Genomic DNA, 16412 nt, shown 5'->3' with positions numbered 1-16412 from the left:
TTGATGAGTAATTCACCTCTATCTGGGAAATGGAAGCTCTTGTTAATTCTATTCACTAATAAAACCAAGCTCTAATCTTTTACTTAACAGGAATATAATGGAAGTTTGGAGCTATTTTTAACTTGGCATATAAATGTCATTCATTTTGACTTTTATCAAACAAACCTAAAATGTCTTTCAGTTATAGGAATCAAACTCCAAAAAAATTAATGAACCAAGATCCATACATTACAACAAATATAAATGGTTACCTCCAAATTCTTTTCTAGCAGGTGCAGGACTCCTAGCCCCTTATGGTTCATAAGAGAATGTGCAGCAGAAAGGAAACGACATTAAATAAAGAACTGAAATGTCAAAGATTTACTATAGTATTCATGATGTCAAATATCATGTAGAAACCACATATTCATGTCTTGGTGCTATAAAAAAGCTATTATGTAATGCAAATGCTTCTAAATAGAAACATTATACTTATTTTAAAAGAACATTTAAACAAATATATAAACTTTATAGTAAATAAGTATATGTATGTTCTTCAGTTCTAATCATGCATTTTATAGAAATCAGTACAACCCCATTAGCAAAAACAAAACAAACACTTCTTTCACACTTGTAAAAGGTCAGCTCTGAAAACATGTTACAGGAATCTAGTTGAGAAACAATATTTTTCCCTGTTCTGTCACACCCACCACGTTTTTTAGAGAAAAACTGAGGAAGTAGCACCAGTGATAGAAAAATAGTAAAATCTAGAAGCTAGAAGTTTGAAACATGCAAAACATTTTTAAACAGAGTGGAGGGAGATTTTAAACCGAGCAAAAATGGAAATAAATGGTTTGTTACCTGCAGGCGGAGGCGGTCTTTGTGGGGGGGCTGGACGCGCAGGAGGAGCAGCCGGGCGGGGAGGGGGGGGCCGCTTGGGCTCCAGGGGCTGAGTGTCAACAGGAGAACCTACCGAAAAAGTACCTGAGGTAAGAGGATCACGTTCCAAGTGGATGTGAGCACAAAGGTACTTTCTATACGCGTATGATAAATTATTTTGCTAATTTTCTAAATTTGTACTACAGTGTAATGTCACACATTTCTGGTATCAATAACATAAGCAGTTCTGCTACTACATTACCCTTTGGTACCATGAGAGCAATCAGGCTAGCTCTCTGTGGACTTCTTACCCAGGCCCCAGGTGCTGAAGGGGATTTATCGAGCGGCCCTATTAAGACAGCACAAAGGGGGCTTCCCTGGTGGTGCAGTGGTTAAGAATATGCATGCCAATGCAGCGGACACGGGTTCGGGCCCTGGTCTAGGAAGATCCCATGTGCCGCGGAGCAACTAAGCCCGTGCACCACAACTACTAAGCCTGCGCTCCAGAGCCCACGAGCCGCAACTACCGAGCCTGCATGCCACAACTACTGAAGCCCGCGTGTCTAGAGCTTGTGCTCCAAAACAAAAGAAGCCACCGCAATGAGAAGCCCGCGCACCACAAAGAAGAATAGCCCCTGCTCGCTGCAACTAGAGAAAGCCCATGCACAACAACGAAGATCCAACGCCCCCGAAAAAAAAAAAAGAGACAGTGGTTATATTATTAAAAAAAAAAAAGATGGCATGAAGTACTGTGTGAGTTAAGTCATTTGCAGTGTACTGGCCAATAGAGAGAAGAAAAAGAAAAGGGTGTCTCTTCTCTCTATACCCTGGCTTATCTTGAATTTATTGAATGAAGCCAGTCCTCTAAGAGTAGCATGGGCGAGCTAGAGAAGTTTATGAAATGGAAGGTATTTTCTGAAGACATTGGTTAGCATGGAACAGTGACTAAACCATGTAACGTAACAACCTCCAGAGATAAATCTTCCAACTTTGGAGAAGTCATGACTATCAAGTTGAATTCAAAAAATATATCTTGTCTCTTTCTGCTTCATATTATAATTTAGGTAATGTACAGATAGACAGTTAAGCCCGAATAGTTATGGGTCCTGACTGTAACGATAGAAAATCATCAACGATAAGACATGGACAAGCCTGGCCACATAGAAAAAGAACTAAGAAAAATTCTCATCTAGTGGCAGTGATGAGTATCCTTTCCATTTAGGGCTTACCATCTGCGAAGTTTCCTCTTTCGTATACACAGAAAACATGCTACACTTCAGCCTATGGATATGAAAGTTAAAACAAAAATGGGTCTCCAAAGGAGAGGCAAAGGCATCAGAGGTTTAACCGTCTAAAATCAAATGCATTAGCCAGGGAAAGTCATACAAAACTTTAAGTAAAATACACACTTTGTGAAGCTGGGTGCCCGGGTGTTCTTGATGGAGCTCGACTTGGTCTCACGGGAAGGGAAGGCACAGGCCCCTCTGATATGGTAGGTGACTGGCAGGGACTGGTCCGGGGTGAAGAACTTGGGGAAGTGCCAAGGCCAGAACTGGAAGATGGCTGGAGATGCTGAGGAAGGATTTCCTCTACCTCAGCGCTGTAGTCATCAACATCACCTGAGAAAGTGCAAGGTCAGCCAAGGTCAGCCAAGTTACCACCATGTTAACTTTCTCAGAGATTTTTTTTCACCAATCTAGGCTTTAAGGGGTTATATACATAAGATAAACACCTTTAACATTATGACACTGCAAACATATACAGGTTAAGCATGTGGGCATATATAAAAATTTTATACATATAAAAGTAGAATTAGTGCAAACGCTCTTATAGGAAATGTAACTGAAGATAGTCTTCTGTTTCAGAGCAACAGGAGGCCGGTGGTGACTAACAGCTGGAGCTGGGTTGGCTCCAGAGCTTTCAATATTCCACTGAGCAGCTGTCTCAGTGCTGGCTGACTTGGAAGCTTAATGCTCTCCCTCCAAACCTTCCTTCTCGCCCATGGAACTGCCCGCTCCCCAGTGCCCTCAACTCAGGTCCTGCCCTCGCAGTAGACAGGCTCTCACGCGGTCACACACTTTCCCCAGAAGTCTCCTCGCTACTCTGTCCCCTGGACTCCCCCAACCTGACATATACACAACAGGGGGGAGTTGGTTCTCCCCTGAGATCTCCTCACCTCCTCTTTCCTTAGGGTTGGAAAGTGGGGTCAGGGTGCCCCTTGCAACCCAATTCCAATTGCAGAACTCAATCTTCCAAGCCTGAACGAAAAGGCCTATTTCCTTGAGGCTGCGCCATCACGAATTTATGTAGCTCCCTCAACCCCCGCTTGCCGCCATAATCTCCAACCTCCAGCCTTCTGGTCTCTTGCACCCATTCACTGAGGACTAAGGAGAGAGCAAGCTGGTAAGTTGGGTCCTGCCATCTTTCTGGGCGACATCGAAGTCCATGTGGTCAGCCCATCAACAACCTGATGTCTTTTCCCTGCTGATGCTCTCCTCCACTCCTGGCACATATGCCCCTTGGAACTGCAGTGCCTCTGAAACGGTGAACTCAGAACACTGCCCTCTGACCACCACTTCCCAGACTTCCACTCTCGCCCTCAGTTACTCTTTCCTCTTTTGACTTCACCAGGATCCAGGCCTTTGATTTTGTGTCTCTGCATCTGTCTTCACGTCCTCTGGTTCCTCAGCTCGGCCGTTCCCCTCCTGCACTATTCTTCCATCGCGCCTGCATCAACTCCACTGTCTAACCTCTCCATAACTGCGCACCTGGGCTGCTGGGTGCTGCGGCCAGAGACAACCACGTGGCCCCGATGACTGAAGCCATGTTAACTCTGTGGTTTTCAGCCTCATCTGGGCTCCCAGGGCTGCCTGGTAATTCCACAATTTCCTGGCTGGCTCTCCCTCTGACCCCTTCTCAGGAGCTTTATCTTGAACCTTCTCAATTCTCCTGAAACCATGAGTTGCCCCACTCCTTAAACTTCACAGAGAAAAGGGTAGTCTTAAGATGGGACCCCCTCTCTTCAACAATCTGGCCCCCAACTGGAGCCTAACCACGTGGTTGGCACTCAGGTATTTGTGGATGGAAACAGTGGGGTTCTGCCCACCCCCGTTTTCCCAGGGACCGTGTTCTGCCACTCATTCTGCCCTGCCCCTCCCCAATGGCGTCAGCCCTTTCCATCAGCACTAAGCGTTCTCAAGCGTCCCCATTTCAAAATAACACTCCCTGGAGCAGCTGCCTTCCTCTCCCTTTCCCCCGCCTTAGCCAAACTTCTGTGAAGAGTTGCCTACAGACACTCTCTACACGTCTTCGCCTTGCATCCACACCCCGATTTACCACCATCTGCCTTCTTCACTCCACTGAAATCACTCTCCTGAATGTCACCAACAGCCTCCTCCCCGGGACTAAACCCAAAGGGCAGGCTGCGGTGCTCACTTTTCCTTCTTGCCACAGACCACTCTCCCTTGTTATCTTTTCTTTCCTTGATTTTTAAGCTGCTATATTCTCCTGGCTCTTTGACATTTCTGGTTCTTTCTTCTCATTTTCCTTTTATGGGCAGCCTTCTTCTGCCTGTCCTTGAAGTCTGCATTTCTGTTTGATCCCAGGACCAGTCCTCTCCCATCTCTATCTCATCCTCCTGGCCAAGCTAATAAAAACGCATGGCCTTAAACTGTCATCAGAGCTGCCTGGTGGGCCCAGAGCTCTCTGCTGAGTGCCAGGCCCACATACCACAGCCTACATCTGGGCCTGATGGACCCTACAGACACCTCAGACTCAACATATTCAAAACCAAATCCACCTCCCATCCACACCCACTCCCCCTGCACAAGCATACTTGCATCGTCTACTTAGATCCTTTTTGTCCCCTGAGGTCTCTGCACATTCCTTCTTCCTGGTTCACGCCTTTCTATCCTCTTTAACCTAATTCTCACTCAGTCTACAGACTCTCAATTTCAGTTTCTCTGGTAGAACTCTCCCGACTTCCAACTCTAGGTCAGGCAGCTGCCCCATGAACTACTGCAGCATCGTTCACCAGTGCATTGATGTCACATGATTACAATTGCCTGCTTACTTGTTTGTAACACCAACTGAGCTGTGAGCTTGGGGAGAGCAAGGATGACATCTGTTGAATTTACAGCACCTAGCATGGACCTGGCACATGAAAGGTACTACATAAATGTGTGGACCAAGTAAACAAATGAACAGTGAAATGTGAAAGTGAGATGATCTTCTGAGGTGTTCAACTCTTAAATGCGTTATCTAGACATACAGGGTATCACAATATGATGCATTGTCATTTTATAAACTAAGGTATGCATCTTAATGGAAAATATGCTAAAATAATATAGCACATATATAGCATTAAAAAGCAAATGCATTTCTTAATCACATTTAAGGAAATTACTATATCGAGATAATCTGTCCCGAACTCCAAACTTGAAATGATTACATTTATATGGCTGGGTTCAGTTTCAAATGCATGTGTTCCTAGGCACTTTGAGAATCTTTTAAAATTACTTTGAAATTTTAAAGTAATTAAAATTACTTTAAATTACTGTGGTTTATTGGTTGCCAAGGGGGCGGGGGGTGGGGGAGGGATGGATTGGGAATTTGGGACTAGCAGATGCAAACTATTATATGTAGAATGGATAAACAACAAGGTCCTACTGTAAAGCACAGGGAACTATATTCAATATCGTGATAAACCATAATGCAAAAGAATATGAAAAAGAATGTATGTATGTATGTGTGTGTGTGTGTGTATGTATAACTGAATCACTGCTGTACAGGAGAAATTAATACAACACTGTAAAGTCAACTATACTTCAATAAATTTTTTAAAAAAGAAAGCAATATATCTTCTTTTGTAGTAATTATTCTTTTGTAGTAATTATTTTGAACGCATTTCAGCACATTGAGCTTCTACTTTTCTACCTTAACTACAATTAGGGGGACAAAACCACACACCAAAAATACCACTTTGTGCTCTTACGACACAAGGACATAAACTAACATTTGGAAAGGTCTTGACCTTTGCATGGCAGAATGGCAAATACATTTAAGTCTGGGTACAAGCAAAAGACACACAATACGATGCAAAACAAAATCTCGTTAATATTGCTCTCAGTGTTACAAGAAGGAAGAGAAGGATAAACTTGGAGACTGAGACGTTACTGATGGGAAGGAAACATCTTGAAGGACAGCAGTAAATGTGTTCAACAAGCAGACCTTCCATATCGAAGTCGGCCGCAACCTCCGCGTCTTCACCAAGCAGGGTGGAGCTTGTTGAGGACGGCAAGGGGACGCTGATTTTCTCTAAACTCATTTCTTCTTCCAAAGTTTTGATCCAGTCTGGACTCTTTAAAGTAATAGTTATAGTCCGACCCAATAACTAGTTGAGTAAAAGAGATACAAAATAAAAATTCATTGCATGAAAATTCACTATCTTGGAATAAAGTGCCTGCCTCAGTCATACTACGACAACAGTATAGGCTTCATTCAGCTAGACTCAATTCAACATAACCATTTCACATATACTGTATTTTTAACTAATTTTTTGTTTTGTTTTGGTTGGGTTTTGGTTTTGGGTTTTTTTTTTTTTTTTTGGCCGCTCCACGTGGCTGGCAGAATCTTAGTTCCCCGACCAGGGATCAAACCCGGACCCCCCCTCTGCAGTGGAAGCGCGTAGTCCTAACCTGGGAATTCCCTTAACTAGTTTCAAATGTCCCCAATCCTCCCTTTAAAAGCCTGTGTTACTAAATCTCAGGTCTTTCTTAGGATGCACACAGATTTAAGTTTCCTTTGCTGCAGTAAGTATCTTTCCCTGGCCAGATATAAATTCACTGACAACTCTACTACATAATTTTATACTTCCTATGATTTTGATTCACAGATTAAATAATTGTTCCTACATGAGACAACTAAAGAAAGGACAGTAGAAAATCCTTAAAATAATTGCCCTGTTCATTTGGGCCTTCCTAACTTGGGGTAATGGTCTTGAAAGGTGCTATACTGTCAAAGTAGTTTCAGCATTTCAAACGTCAGAAGAATATTGAGAGAATTTAAGACCATTTTAAATCTTCAACAAAAGTTAATCATTCTGAAAACAGAAAGACTGGTATCTGTGAAACTGGCACCCTGCCTTTCCTATAAATGTGAGAAGCTTTTAGACAAAAGTATAATCTAAAACAACCAACATATTATAATCAAGTTACACTGTCCTGTGGATGTATTAAAAAAAATACTTTCCTTACGTGCTATTGACATTAGAATTCTTTGAAGGCATAGGCTGGAGAGGTTGAAAGCTGCTGGCCTGAACAGCACAGCCGTGTTTAATAGGAATTTAGTGTCCATCCTGAGCTTTGAAGTCAGAGTCCTAAGAACTAATAATTCTTTACTCACTTATTAGACCAAATCAATTAAATTTCAGAACTTGGCAACAGGCTTCATATGCCATTTGTTACTTTTTAAAGTCAACAGCATTCTTTATATATTCACCAAAGAATACTAACAAGTATTCTTAAGCCTCAGTCACTAATAACGGGCTGACTAATAATAACTAAAATAATGGCCATTTAAGAGGCACTGCATCAACAATATCCACTTGGCAGAGATCAGAGCCAAATGAAAAGAAAGAAATTTAGACGACAGAAAAGAAAATGCTCAAGAAGGTCATCCTTCAGGTTTGTCCTGCTTACGCTATATACTTTTTCCAGACTCTCCCCTGGATTGGAAGTGTTCCTATTAGTCTTGCGTCTAGAAGATTTCGGGCTGAAACAGTGGTACTAACAAAGATAGACTAGAGGTTTGGAAATGTCTAACTTTCAAAAGGATAAATCAAACATTATTATGCACTTTCCCAAAACATTATTTTTTCAGAATTTTGAAAATCTTTTAAGGGAGCTAAGGGTGGGTCCTTTCTAAGAGCATAACATACATGACTAGACTTGAGGGTGAGGAACAGAGCTGAAAAGAAGGGAGGAAAAAACCAAACAAGGAAAATTATCAGGGGAAAGACAAAAGAAATATTCAGAAAGGGAATAAGAGCTGACAAAGAATGCCAAACTGAGAGCCGCTCTTAAATATTTACAGCACCATGGGAGAAGGAAGGGCTTTTTAAGATATCAAAGGTAGAACTAAATTTAAAGATCAGTTATTTCCATATGGTGAAGACACAACAAAGTCATAAAGCAAACTGGGAAGAATATCTGCAGCATGTTATGAAAAGGGATTAACATCAAGGGAGCTTCAAAAGATGAATAATACCCCAGGGGAAAAATGAGCTAAGGTCACAAACAGCTCGTCAGAGAAGTACAAAATGACCAATGAATTAAAAGAGCTAGCAATCAAAATCTTAACACAGAAGTGACATACTACTTCTAGTTTTTCAGACGGTCAAAGTTAAAAAACATCCAATACTGATTAGAATGTTGGATGTTAGGTAATCCGAGGCATAATACAACTAGATACATTCCTCCTGAAGAGCAGTTAGCCAACAAGTATCAACATTTAATATGTTAATATCTTTGTCGTAGCAAATTTACATTTAAGAATTTATCTTAAGGAATAATAGTTAAGCATGCAAAGTTAGAGCGTACACAGGGGTTCCCTGGAATGCTGGTTTTAGTAATTAAAAGTTGGAAACAGCCTCTTGCCTTCCAAGATGGCCCACACTCTGTCTATGGAGTGTGTATCTCCCTGAATAAACCTTCTTTCACTTTACTGTGTCTTGCTCTTGAATTCTTGCCTGCACAAAGCCAAGAACCCACACTGGGCGGCCATCCCAGGGACGCAGACATGACTTGGGATGTGACCATCCTCTCGCACCCCACTCTCTCTCCTGCAACATCTTTCCTGGCACCCAATGCGGGGCCTCCAAGGCCATAATCTCGATCCGCCTGTTGGGCTATGGCTCCCCTCTGAAGGGCGGCTGGGACTTACCCTGAGCCACGTAGATTCAAGTAGCCCGTTAAGTGGCAGCTGACGTCGCCTGCAGGATCTGGCAGAGACCAGTGCTCTGGCCGTGAAGAAGCGCACTGAGGCCAAGGCTTTTCCCCCTCAGTCTTTCTCATTCTCCTATTGCTCTATCTCTCTGGACTTGAAAAGATCCACGCAGACGACCACCAAACATCCAAATTAAGACTGCGCGGCAAGTAACTGACAACTTGGTTGGGTCTAAAGAACTCCTGCCAGGGGGCTTATCTGGTGGCGCAGTGGTTGAGAATCTGCCTGCCAATGCAGGGGACACAGGTTCGAGCCCTGGTCTGGGAGGATCCCACATGCCACAGAGCAGCTGGGCCCATGAGCCACAACTACTGAGCCTGCGCGTCTGGAGCCTGTGCTCCGCAACAGGAGAGGCCGCGATAGTGAGAGGCCCGCGCACCGCAATGAAGAGTGGCCCTCGCTTGCCGCAACTAGAGAAAGCCCTCGCAGAGAAATGAAGACCTGACACAGCCAAAAATTTAAAAATAAAATAAATTTTAAAAAAAGTTGGAAACAACCTAGATGTCTATTAATAGGAGTTTGGTTAAATAAATTTATATATTTATCCACATAATAAAATTAATTTTTAATTAATTTTTAATTAAAATGCAGTCATTAAAAATGACATATTTGTTCATATAGAAAGATGTCCATGATATGTATATCTCATTTTTGTTAATATATATGTACATGTATATGTAATCCCATTTGTTTTAATATATATATATATGCCTATATGAAGGTTTAGAAAAATTATTTTATAATGGTAGGACCACAAGTGGTCTTTATTATTTCTTCATACTTTTCTGTGTTTCTTAATTTACTTTTGCATGAGCGTATTACTAATGCATTTGGGAAAAACAAGCAAAACCCTACAAAATCTATTTCAAAAGCAATATACACATGGAAATCTTTTTCTCCAAGGAAGTGGAAGTTATGTAACAGAAGAGGAAGCTCAGGTAAATCTTTACCGAGTTGCCTGCTGTTGGAGAAATTAGGCCTGGATTTTAGTCCATCCTATCTAGTGACCATATACTTAGATATATAGGATTTGTCTAAAAGCATTCAGAAAAAACTAATAGACATAGCACTTTACAGCAGTAAAGCTATTCCAGGACATTGATGTAAGTTTCCCACAACCAATGCCATTTCAAATCGTAGGTTAGGAATATCTCCACTAATTACAACTTTCTAAAATGCCTCAATGGGATGGATTTGTTATCTACGGGAATTATTTCACCTACGCTTGAAAAAGGGACCTGGGTACCACAATCCAAGCCAATAAAACAAGTTCCTTGGAATAATGAGCACATTCCTCCTTTGTTTTCTTGTAAGTGAAGCATTTTCTTCCATTTGCTAGAAATCTTTTCTACTATATAGATGAGCCAGAATATCTATTCCAATTAAACATTTTAAAGTTTTATACAAGAAAATATAATAAAATAAAATTTGGTAGTAAACATGTTTTCTTCTTAGTCTATATCAATGATTAACATCTCTAGGGCAGGACCAAAATAATCCTAAATTAGTCTGAAATCTAGTCTAAATAATAAATATTAAAGCGCAATACTAGGTCTTTTATCCTCCTGAACTGGAAACACATTTAGATAATTTGCTGCATGTCTCTAAAAATACAATCTTCAGACACTTAATTACAGAATGGTTTAGACTCAACAAATGCTACCTTACCTCTTTACCATTCAGGCTCAGAACACTCAAGGCAGAGCTTCCCTCCAAAAATGTAACCCACATTTTATCTTCTACAAATCTTTAAGGAAGGGGAAAAGAAACATAAAAAAAATCATAATTAATACCTAAGGTATAACTAGCCCAATGACTAGTCCAATGATTATCGATTAACAAGGGCTTATAGAGGTCAGAAAGTAAGAGCGAGAGCAACAGGGCCAGCGGTGACCTGGAGAGGGCACTCTTTCCCTAAAAGCATTCAAATTCAAATTTCTTTCAAATACTTTGTTAATAAAACAGCCTGCCAGAAGAAATGGACCGGTGGACCTCCAATTATGATCCCTGCTAATCCAATCCTTCATTTCATGGACAAGGAGAAAAAGGGCCAGAGGTGAAGTGGCTTGTTCAAAGTGACCCTATGAGAATAAAATACAGGGCTAGGACCCAATTCTCCTGACCCTGTAGTCCAGTATTATGTATTTTCACTGTCTCAGTGATTTTCCTGAAGCAAATTTCCTTTGACCAAGAAAGAAGACAGGGAGTTGTCACAAAAACAAAAAAACAATTGATATCAGTCAATCAGACTGGCCCCAAGGAGCCTTAGATTATGGTCTTTGTTTTTATTCAATGACAGGCATTTAAATGACTTCAAAGGCCTGTGCTATCATTCTAAGTTTATAGTTTTGAAATAAGAAATAAGAAACTCCCAAAAGGAAAAATAAAAAGGACACTGGAACAAGCTCTGAAGGAGATGGTCACTGATACATAATAATGTTATCATGAAAAAAGAAAACAAATTACAACATTATCAGTCTTATTTACAGAAACAATTTTACTAGTTGAACTACTCCCAACTGTATAAATCAGGTTCAGAAATCCTTGCAGATTTTTCAGATGAGAGACAGTAAAACATGTACATGCGTACATACCCCCCCACACAAAACACAGGTAAGAGACAATTTCTTTGGCATAAAGTTCCTAAATTGCAGGATGCTGCATTTGAAAGACACAGGGACATCATTCCTACCTAAAGACCATGAAGGGGATCTTTTTCAAATCGTTGGCAATGGACCAGATCCATCCTCCAAAGGTTATAATCACTATCAAAAGGCTGCATTTACGCTGCACCAGTCTCCCCCACGCCAAACCCTATTTGTTCTCTGATACTGGTACCAAAGCGTTTGTGGCCACGTGGCAGGGCTAATTTCTTGGTCCTATCCTTACGTGGCAATGTGCCCCCTATACATTTTGAACTTTAACAAGAGATTCTGGTTCTGATATCCATGGATTTATGTAGGACCTTTTAGAAGCTGTATTTTCTTCCTTTTTTTCACTCACGAGGATAAAAGCTTCTAGACTTTTCCCCCAATTAATACAAGTATCTAAATTTGCCCCATCTACATTTCCAGGGGATCTCTTACTTACATATAAAGACTTCACTCATTCCCTAATGGTTGCCTTATTCCAGAGCAAAAAGTGATGATCAGTTTAGCCTACCAGTGACAGTAGTCCTGTCCTTGTTTACTTTCATCGTCTGCTTTTTCTATTCTAACTTGGTTGTCTAAGGTGTAACAACCAGAATATTCCAGGTGAGGAGGCACAGCATGGTTTTATAATGCTAGGATAATGCCTTGTTTCGTTACCAATTCTTTTTCCAATGATAACAAGCATTTTGGGGAAAGTTTTCAGCTCCAATTTAACACCAAGTTCTTTAGAGCCTAGGATAAAGGCAGACAGGTCCTCTTCCTGCATCAGTCTTTCATCCGTTATGCACACTCTGGGTTCTCTCTGGCCCAGTGCAATATTTTAACTTGCTCAAAAGGGCATTTATCTGCTACTGTGCTGCCCACTCACACAGTCCATGTGATGCTCCGGTGGTTTGGCATTTCTGTACTTGGCAAAGCTTACTGTCATCTGGAGATTTCACCACGTACTTGCTAGAGTCTTAAGATCTCTAGCCATTTTTTGTTTCATTTTAAACCTTTGGGGTAGACCTTTGTCAAATGACTTCAGGTTAAGTCTAAATACAATTTCCTCTCTATTCGCCCATGTACTCTCAGAAAGGAGAGTAAGGTTTCCCAGGCATGCTTCTCACTCCAGAAGAAACTACCCCATCTTCATTCTGTGGAGTATTCTGTGTAGCATCTAGGAAAGCCACTACACACATGCTGATATTCCCTAGATTCCAAACAGGAATTGGGTCTTCCATTTGTCCTCTGCTCTGCCACAGCACCTAATATAGAGATTTGCCCACTAAATAGCTATAAAACATCCCTAAATAAACAGAGGAACAGCACAGAAAGGAATTGGATAGTACCTCTTCCCTATGGAATTCAATACATGTTATTCAGTCTCTCAAGATTGCTGGGCATTTGGAATAGGCCGTTTTTTTAAACCACACAAGAGGCATCTGGTTCTGCAAAAGGCAGATGGTTAAGTCAGTGATGGAAACCAAGACGGGAAAGAATGACTCCTGACTATTCACCTGGCAGGGCTGCTCCTCCATCAGATGGAAATTAAACGACTTACAATTACAGAAAACATCAAATTTCTTAAACCGAGGGCAGAAAAGTCACTCCGCTTTACTCCTGTCACTCCTTAAAAAAATGAAATAGCAATCACATGTTCATTCTTCTGTAGGGCTTACATGTTATAGCGTATAGGAATCCTGAGAGAACACATCTAAATGTGCACCTATTCTGGTCATCAGTTGTTCACATCAAGTGTTGCTACTCAACTTCAAACTTTCTAAGTAGCAAGTCCAGTTTCAAAACCTATGAGCTCTTTGAATAATAGTTCTATAGTATGATTCGCCTTCAGTTCGGAAATACAAATACTCATATGCTATTCAAATACTAAATAAAGTGATTTCTAACACAGAAAATATTATTTACAGATCATGAGCTGCTTTTGGACAATACATATTTTACTTACCTTATGAGTATAACTTCACCAAAATTTGTAAACTGTTGCAGAAGTTCATCAATCAAAGCATCATCGAAAAAATTATTTTCTGGTAGAGAACTTTTGATGGAGACCAACACCGTACCATCTGGTGGACCCTGAACGGCAATTACTTCTTTATAAATGTTTTGCCTCTCTTCAGCTTCCACTTCAAATATATCGATGTCAATCAGGGCAACGACAGGCCTTAGGCATAAAGGAAGGAAGATGTGTTAGGAACATTTAAGGAAGGATGTATTTCAAATAAATTTCAAGCACAATTAGGAATACAGAGACTGTTTAAACCTATGGTCAGAAGTCTTCAGCTCGGCCCTTCCGTAGTGCAGCAAAGTGCCAGGAGTCCACGTGTAGAGGATTTTGCTTCCATCTTGAAAACTAGCATTTAGGAGATCTAAATCTTCAGCTGCAGTCAGAATAAAACAAAACATAGGAGAAGCCACCTGAGCATGACCAATCATGTGGAGCTTGTTCATTTCACTGGCTTCAGTTGCCTGAGGCTGGGAAGCCAGACACACTTGCTAACAGGCAAGAAGTCTAGACACAGTTAAGTTAAAAAGGTTTCTTGGTGAGGTTATCATGTTATGCTTTACTTAGTTAAAATTAAGATGAGCCTTTACTCTGAGGCTACTTAAAGGCCTGTGACCAGAGGGTGTTTCAAAAATAACTGAACAGACAGGTAGCAGTTCAAAATATCTGCAAACCACTTGAGTTATTCAAATTAGAAATCTTAATTAGCATTCAGTTGACAATTCCGTAAAAATGTTTCCCTGCTTCTCTTTGTATGACACTACACCACTGAAAGAAAACAAATTGAAAAATTAAAGTATTACAAGCAAGTCTGAGAATTTTTTTTAAGTTTTATATTTAAATTGAATTTATTTTATTCTAGATAACCTGTGTTGAAAAAAAAAGTAGTCCTCCTCGCCTTATTTGTATCATTCCCTTCTTCCTTGTAAAATTTGCACTAGTTCACTTAAATGAAGAAGTCCATTTCCAACTTTCCCAACCTGATCTATCAAAAGGCCATTTCCTTCTTCTCCAGAGGACACGGTCTGTCCATGCAGGGGTGCGGCACTTTTCACTGGTGTCGTAGTCATCAGAAAACAAATCATATTTATATGTTGGAGCAAAGGTTACTTTTCCTTCTAAAAATCCTCTGAAAATCTAAAATAAACATACATAAAGTAAGTTATTCGAAAAGGCAAAAACGTTCTGTTTTCATTCAGGCAGCCATGCATTAAATGTCTATTATGCACTGGAGACTCATGAAATTTATGTGCCTCTGATGAACACTTCTAACTGAATGGAACAGAGCTTAAGAAAAAATAACCCAAGACGTGGGCTTTATCATGCCACTTGTCTGACATTTGATTAAGCAAAGTACAAAAACGTGAACAATGGAATTCCACCAGACTTTTGAGCTACATGACACATTTAAAACTGTATGGGATTTTGGAAATCAAATAGTTTGATGTCTTATTCTCAAATGAGGAATTGGGGCCTAAGGAGGTTACATGGTATCCATCAGAATTTAAGTCTGATGACCAGAAAGATACCATATCAAGTGGCTTCAATCACCTCTTCTTAAAAAACTTTTTTTTAAAATAAATTCTTCCAACTTTTGTGGTCACAAGTTTTTAGAACTAAGTCTCAAAAAGGCAGATGATATGAGAAACAACAACATCAAAATAAAGCAAATTACCATAGGATCTTAAAGCCAAAAAGCTCTAGCCCTGACAAGTAAGATTCTAAATTCGCTATTACTGAAAGAAAAAATGTATATTCTTCTACTTGAAAGTGAATCTTATGGAGACACAATATATTTTTCCTCCTGGAAATTATTATGAGTTTTCCTTTCCTTTTCTTTTTTTAGAAGAGAAGGCAGGGCTTCCCTGGTGGCACAGTGGTTGAGAGTCTGCCTGACGATGCAGGGGACACGGGTCTGTGCCCCAGTCCGGGAAGATCCCACATGCCGCGGAGCAGCTGGGCCCGTGAGCCATGGCCGCTGAGCCTGCGCGTCCGGAGCCTGTGCTCCGCAACGGGAGAGGCCACAACAGTGAGAGGCCCATGTACCGCCAAAAAAAAAAAAAAAAAAAAAAAAAAAAAGAGAGAAGGCAATTTTCTACCTGTTAAACTATAGATATATATCTACTAAGTATAAAGAGACTCCAAGAGGTTAAAAAAAAAAAAAAAGCAACACTTTAAGAAAAGTATGTTTTCATAATCAAAGGTCCCCTTCTTCCCAATGCAAGTATCTTAAGTATGTATCTACCTGTCCAGCATTTTTCTGGTTGATAAGCTGATCTCCTGCTATAAGAGAATCCCAATTTTGCTGTCTTATGAGCTCTTTCACTTCTTCATTAGGAAGATCGATTCGGTAGTTGAAGTCACCACACCAAAATACGTAGTCATGGGAGAACAGCATCCTCCCCTGGAAGCAAAGAGAGAATTTTAAACAATCAATTAAAAAAATGTTTTACAACTTCTTCTTTGCCTCACCCCTGCCATGCCCGATTTATTTAACCCCACAGTAATTACACATGAAGTACCTAATATTTAGGTGAACAATGCTGACATTTCTAGGAACTACCTTAAATTTTCAAAAACTGATATAGAATTTGGGGTAAATTGAAACACATTTCAAAGCTTCCTCTTCAAAAACAAGCCACAAGAGTTTACCATTGGAAAACTCAACTTCCGCGCTATTTCCACAAAATCTTCATTTCGTTCTTTGACCTGCGATTGTCCTGCAGCAAAGTGGCTGCAGACGAAGCAGAGGCTTGTGGTGTGGAACAGCATTCGTATTGCGACTGCTCCCTTATTTCCAGTTGCGCCTCCCATTCCCGTCTTCACAGTATCAACTGCAACATCCCTTTAAAAGGAAGAATTCTAAATCAAAGATCAGAAATTCCAATAGTTCC

The 16412-nt window shown here is 40.5% G+C and overlaps 1 protein-coding gene across 12 annotated transcripts in view; it reads right to left on the bottom strand.

Annotated features, from left to right (window-relative positions):
* The window catches only part of SYNJ1 (synaptojanin 1), an 89120-nt gene that overhangs the window by 14157 nt on the left and 58551 nt on the right, over positions 1 to 16412 (bottom strand). For all 12 annotated transcript variants that reach the window (XM_060297836.1, XM_060297838.1, XM_060297837.1 and 9 more), the window contains 10 exons: positions 16171 to 16363; positions 15764 to 15922; positions 14499 to 14655; positions 13777 to 13894; positions 13462 to 13677; positions 10531 to 10609; positions 6088 to 6250; positions 2268 to 2477; positions 841 to 948; positions 252 to 290 (listed from right to left, as the gene is read on the bottom strand). In XM_060297836.1, coding sequence (XP_060153819.1) covers positions 252 to 290; positions 841 to 948; positions 2268 to 2477; positions 6088 to 6250; positions 10531 to 10609; positions 13462 to 13677; positions 13777 to 13894; positions 14499 to 14655; positions 15764 to 15922; positions 16171 to 16363 — 1442 coding nt within the window. The remainder of the gene's footprint in view (positions 1 to 251; positions 291 to 840; positions 949 to 2267; positions 2478 to 6087; positions 6251 to 10530; positions 10610 to 13461; positions 13678 to 13776; positions 13895 to 14498; positions 14656 to 15763; positions 15923 to 16170; positions 16364 to 16412) is intronic.

Source organism: Globicephala melas, chromosome 4 (assembly GCF_963455315.2).
Source record: "Globicephala melas chromosome 4, mGloMel1.2, whole genome shotgun sequence".
Lineage (NCBI taxonomy): Eukaryota > Metazoa > Chordata > Mammalia > Artiodactyla > Delphinidae > Globicephala > Globicephala melas.
Note: the sequence above shows the minus strand (reverse complement) of the source record. Positions and strands in the feature narration are given on the sequence as shown.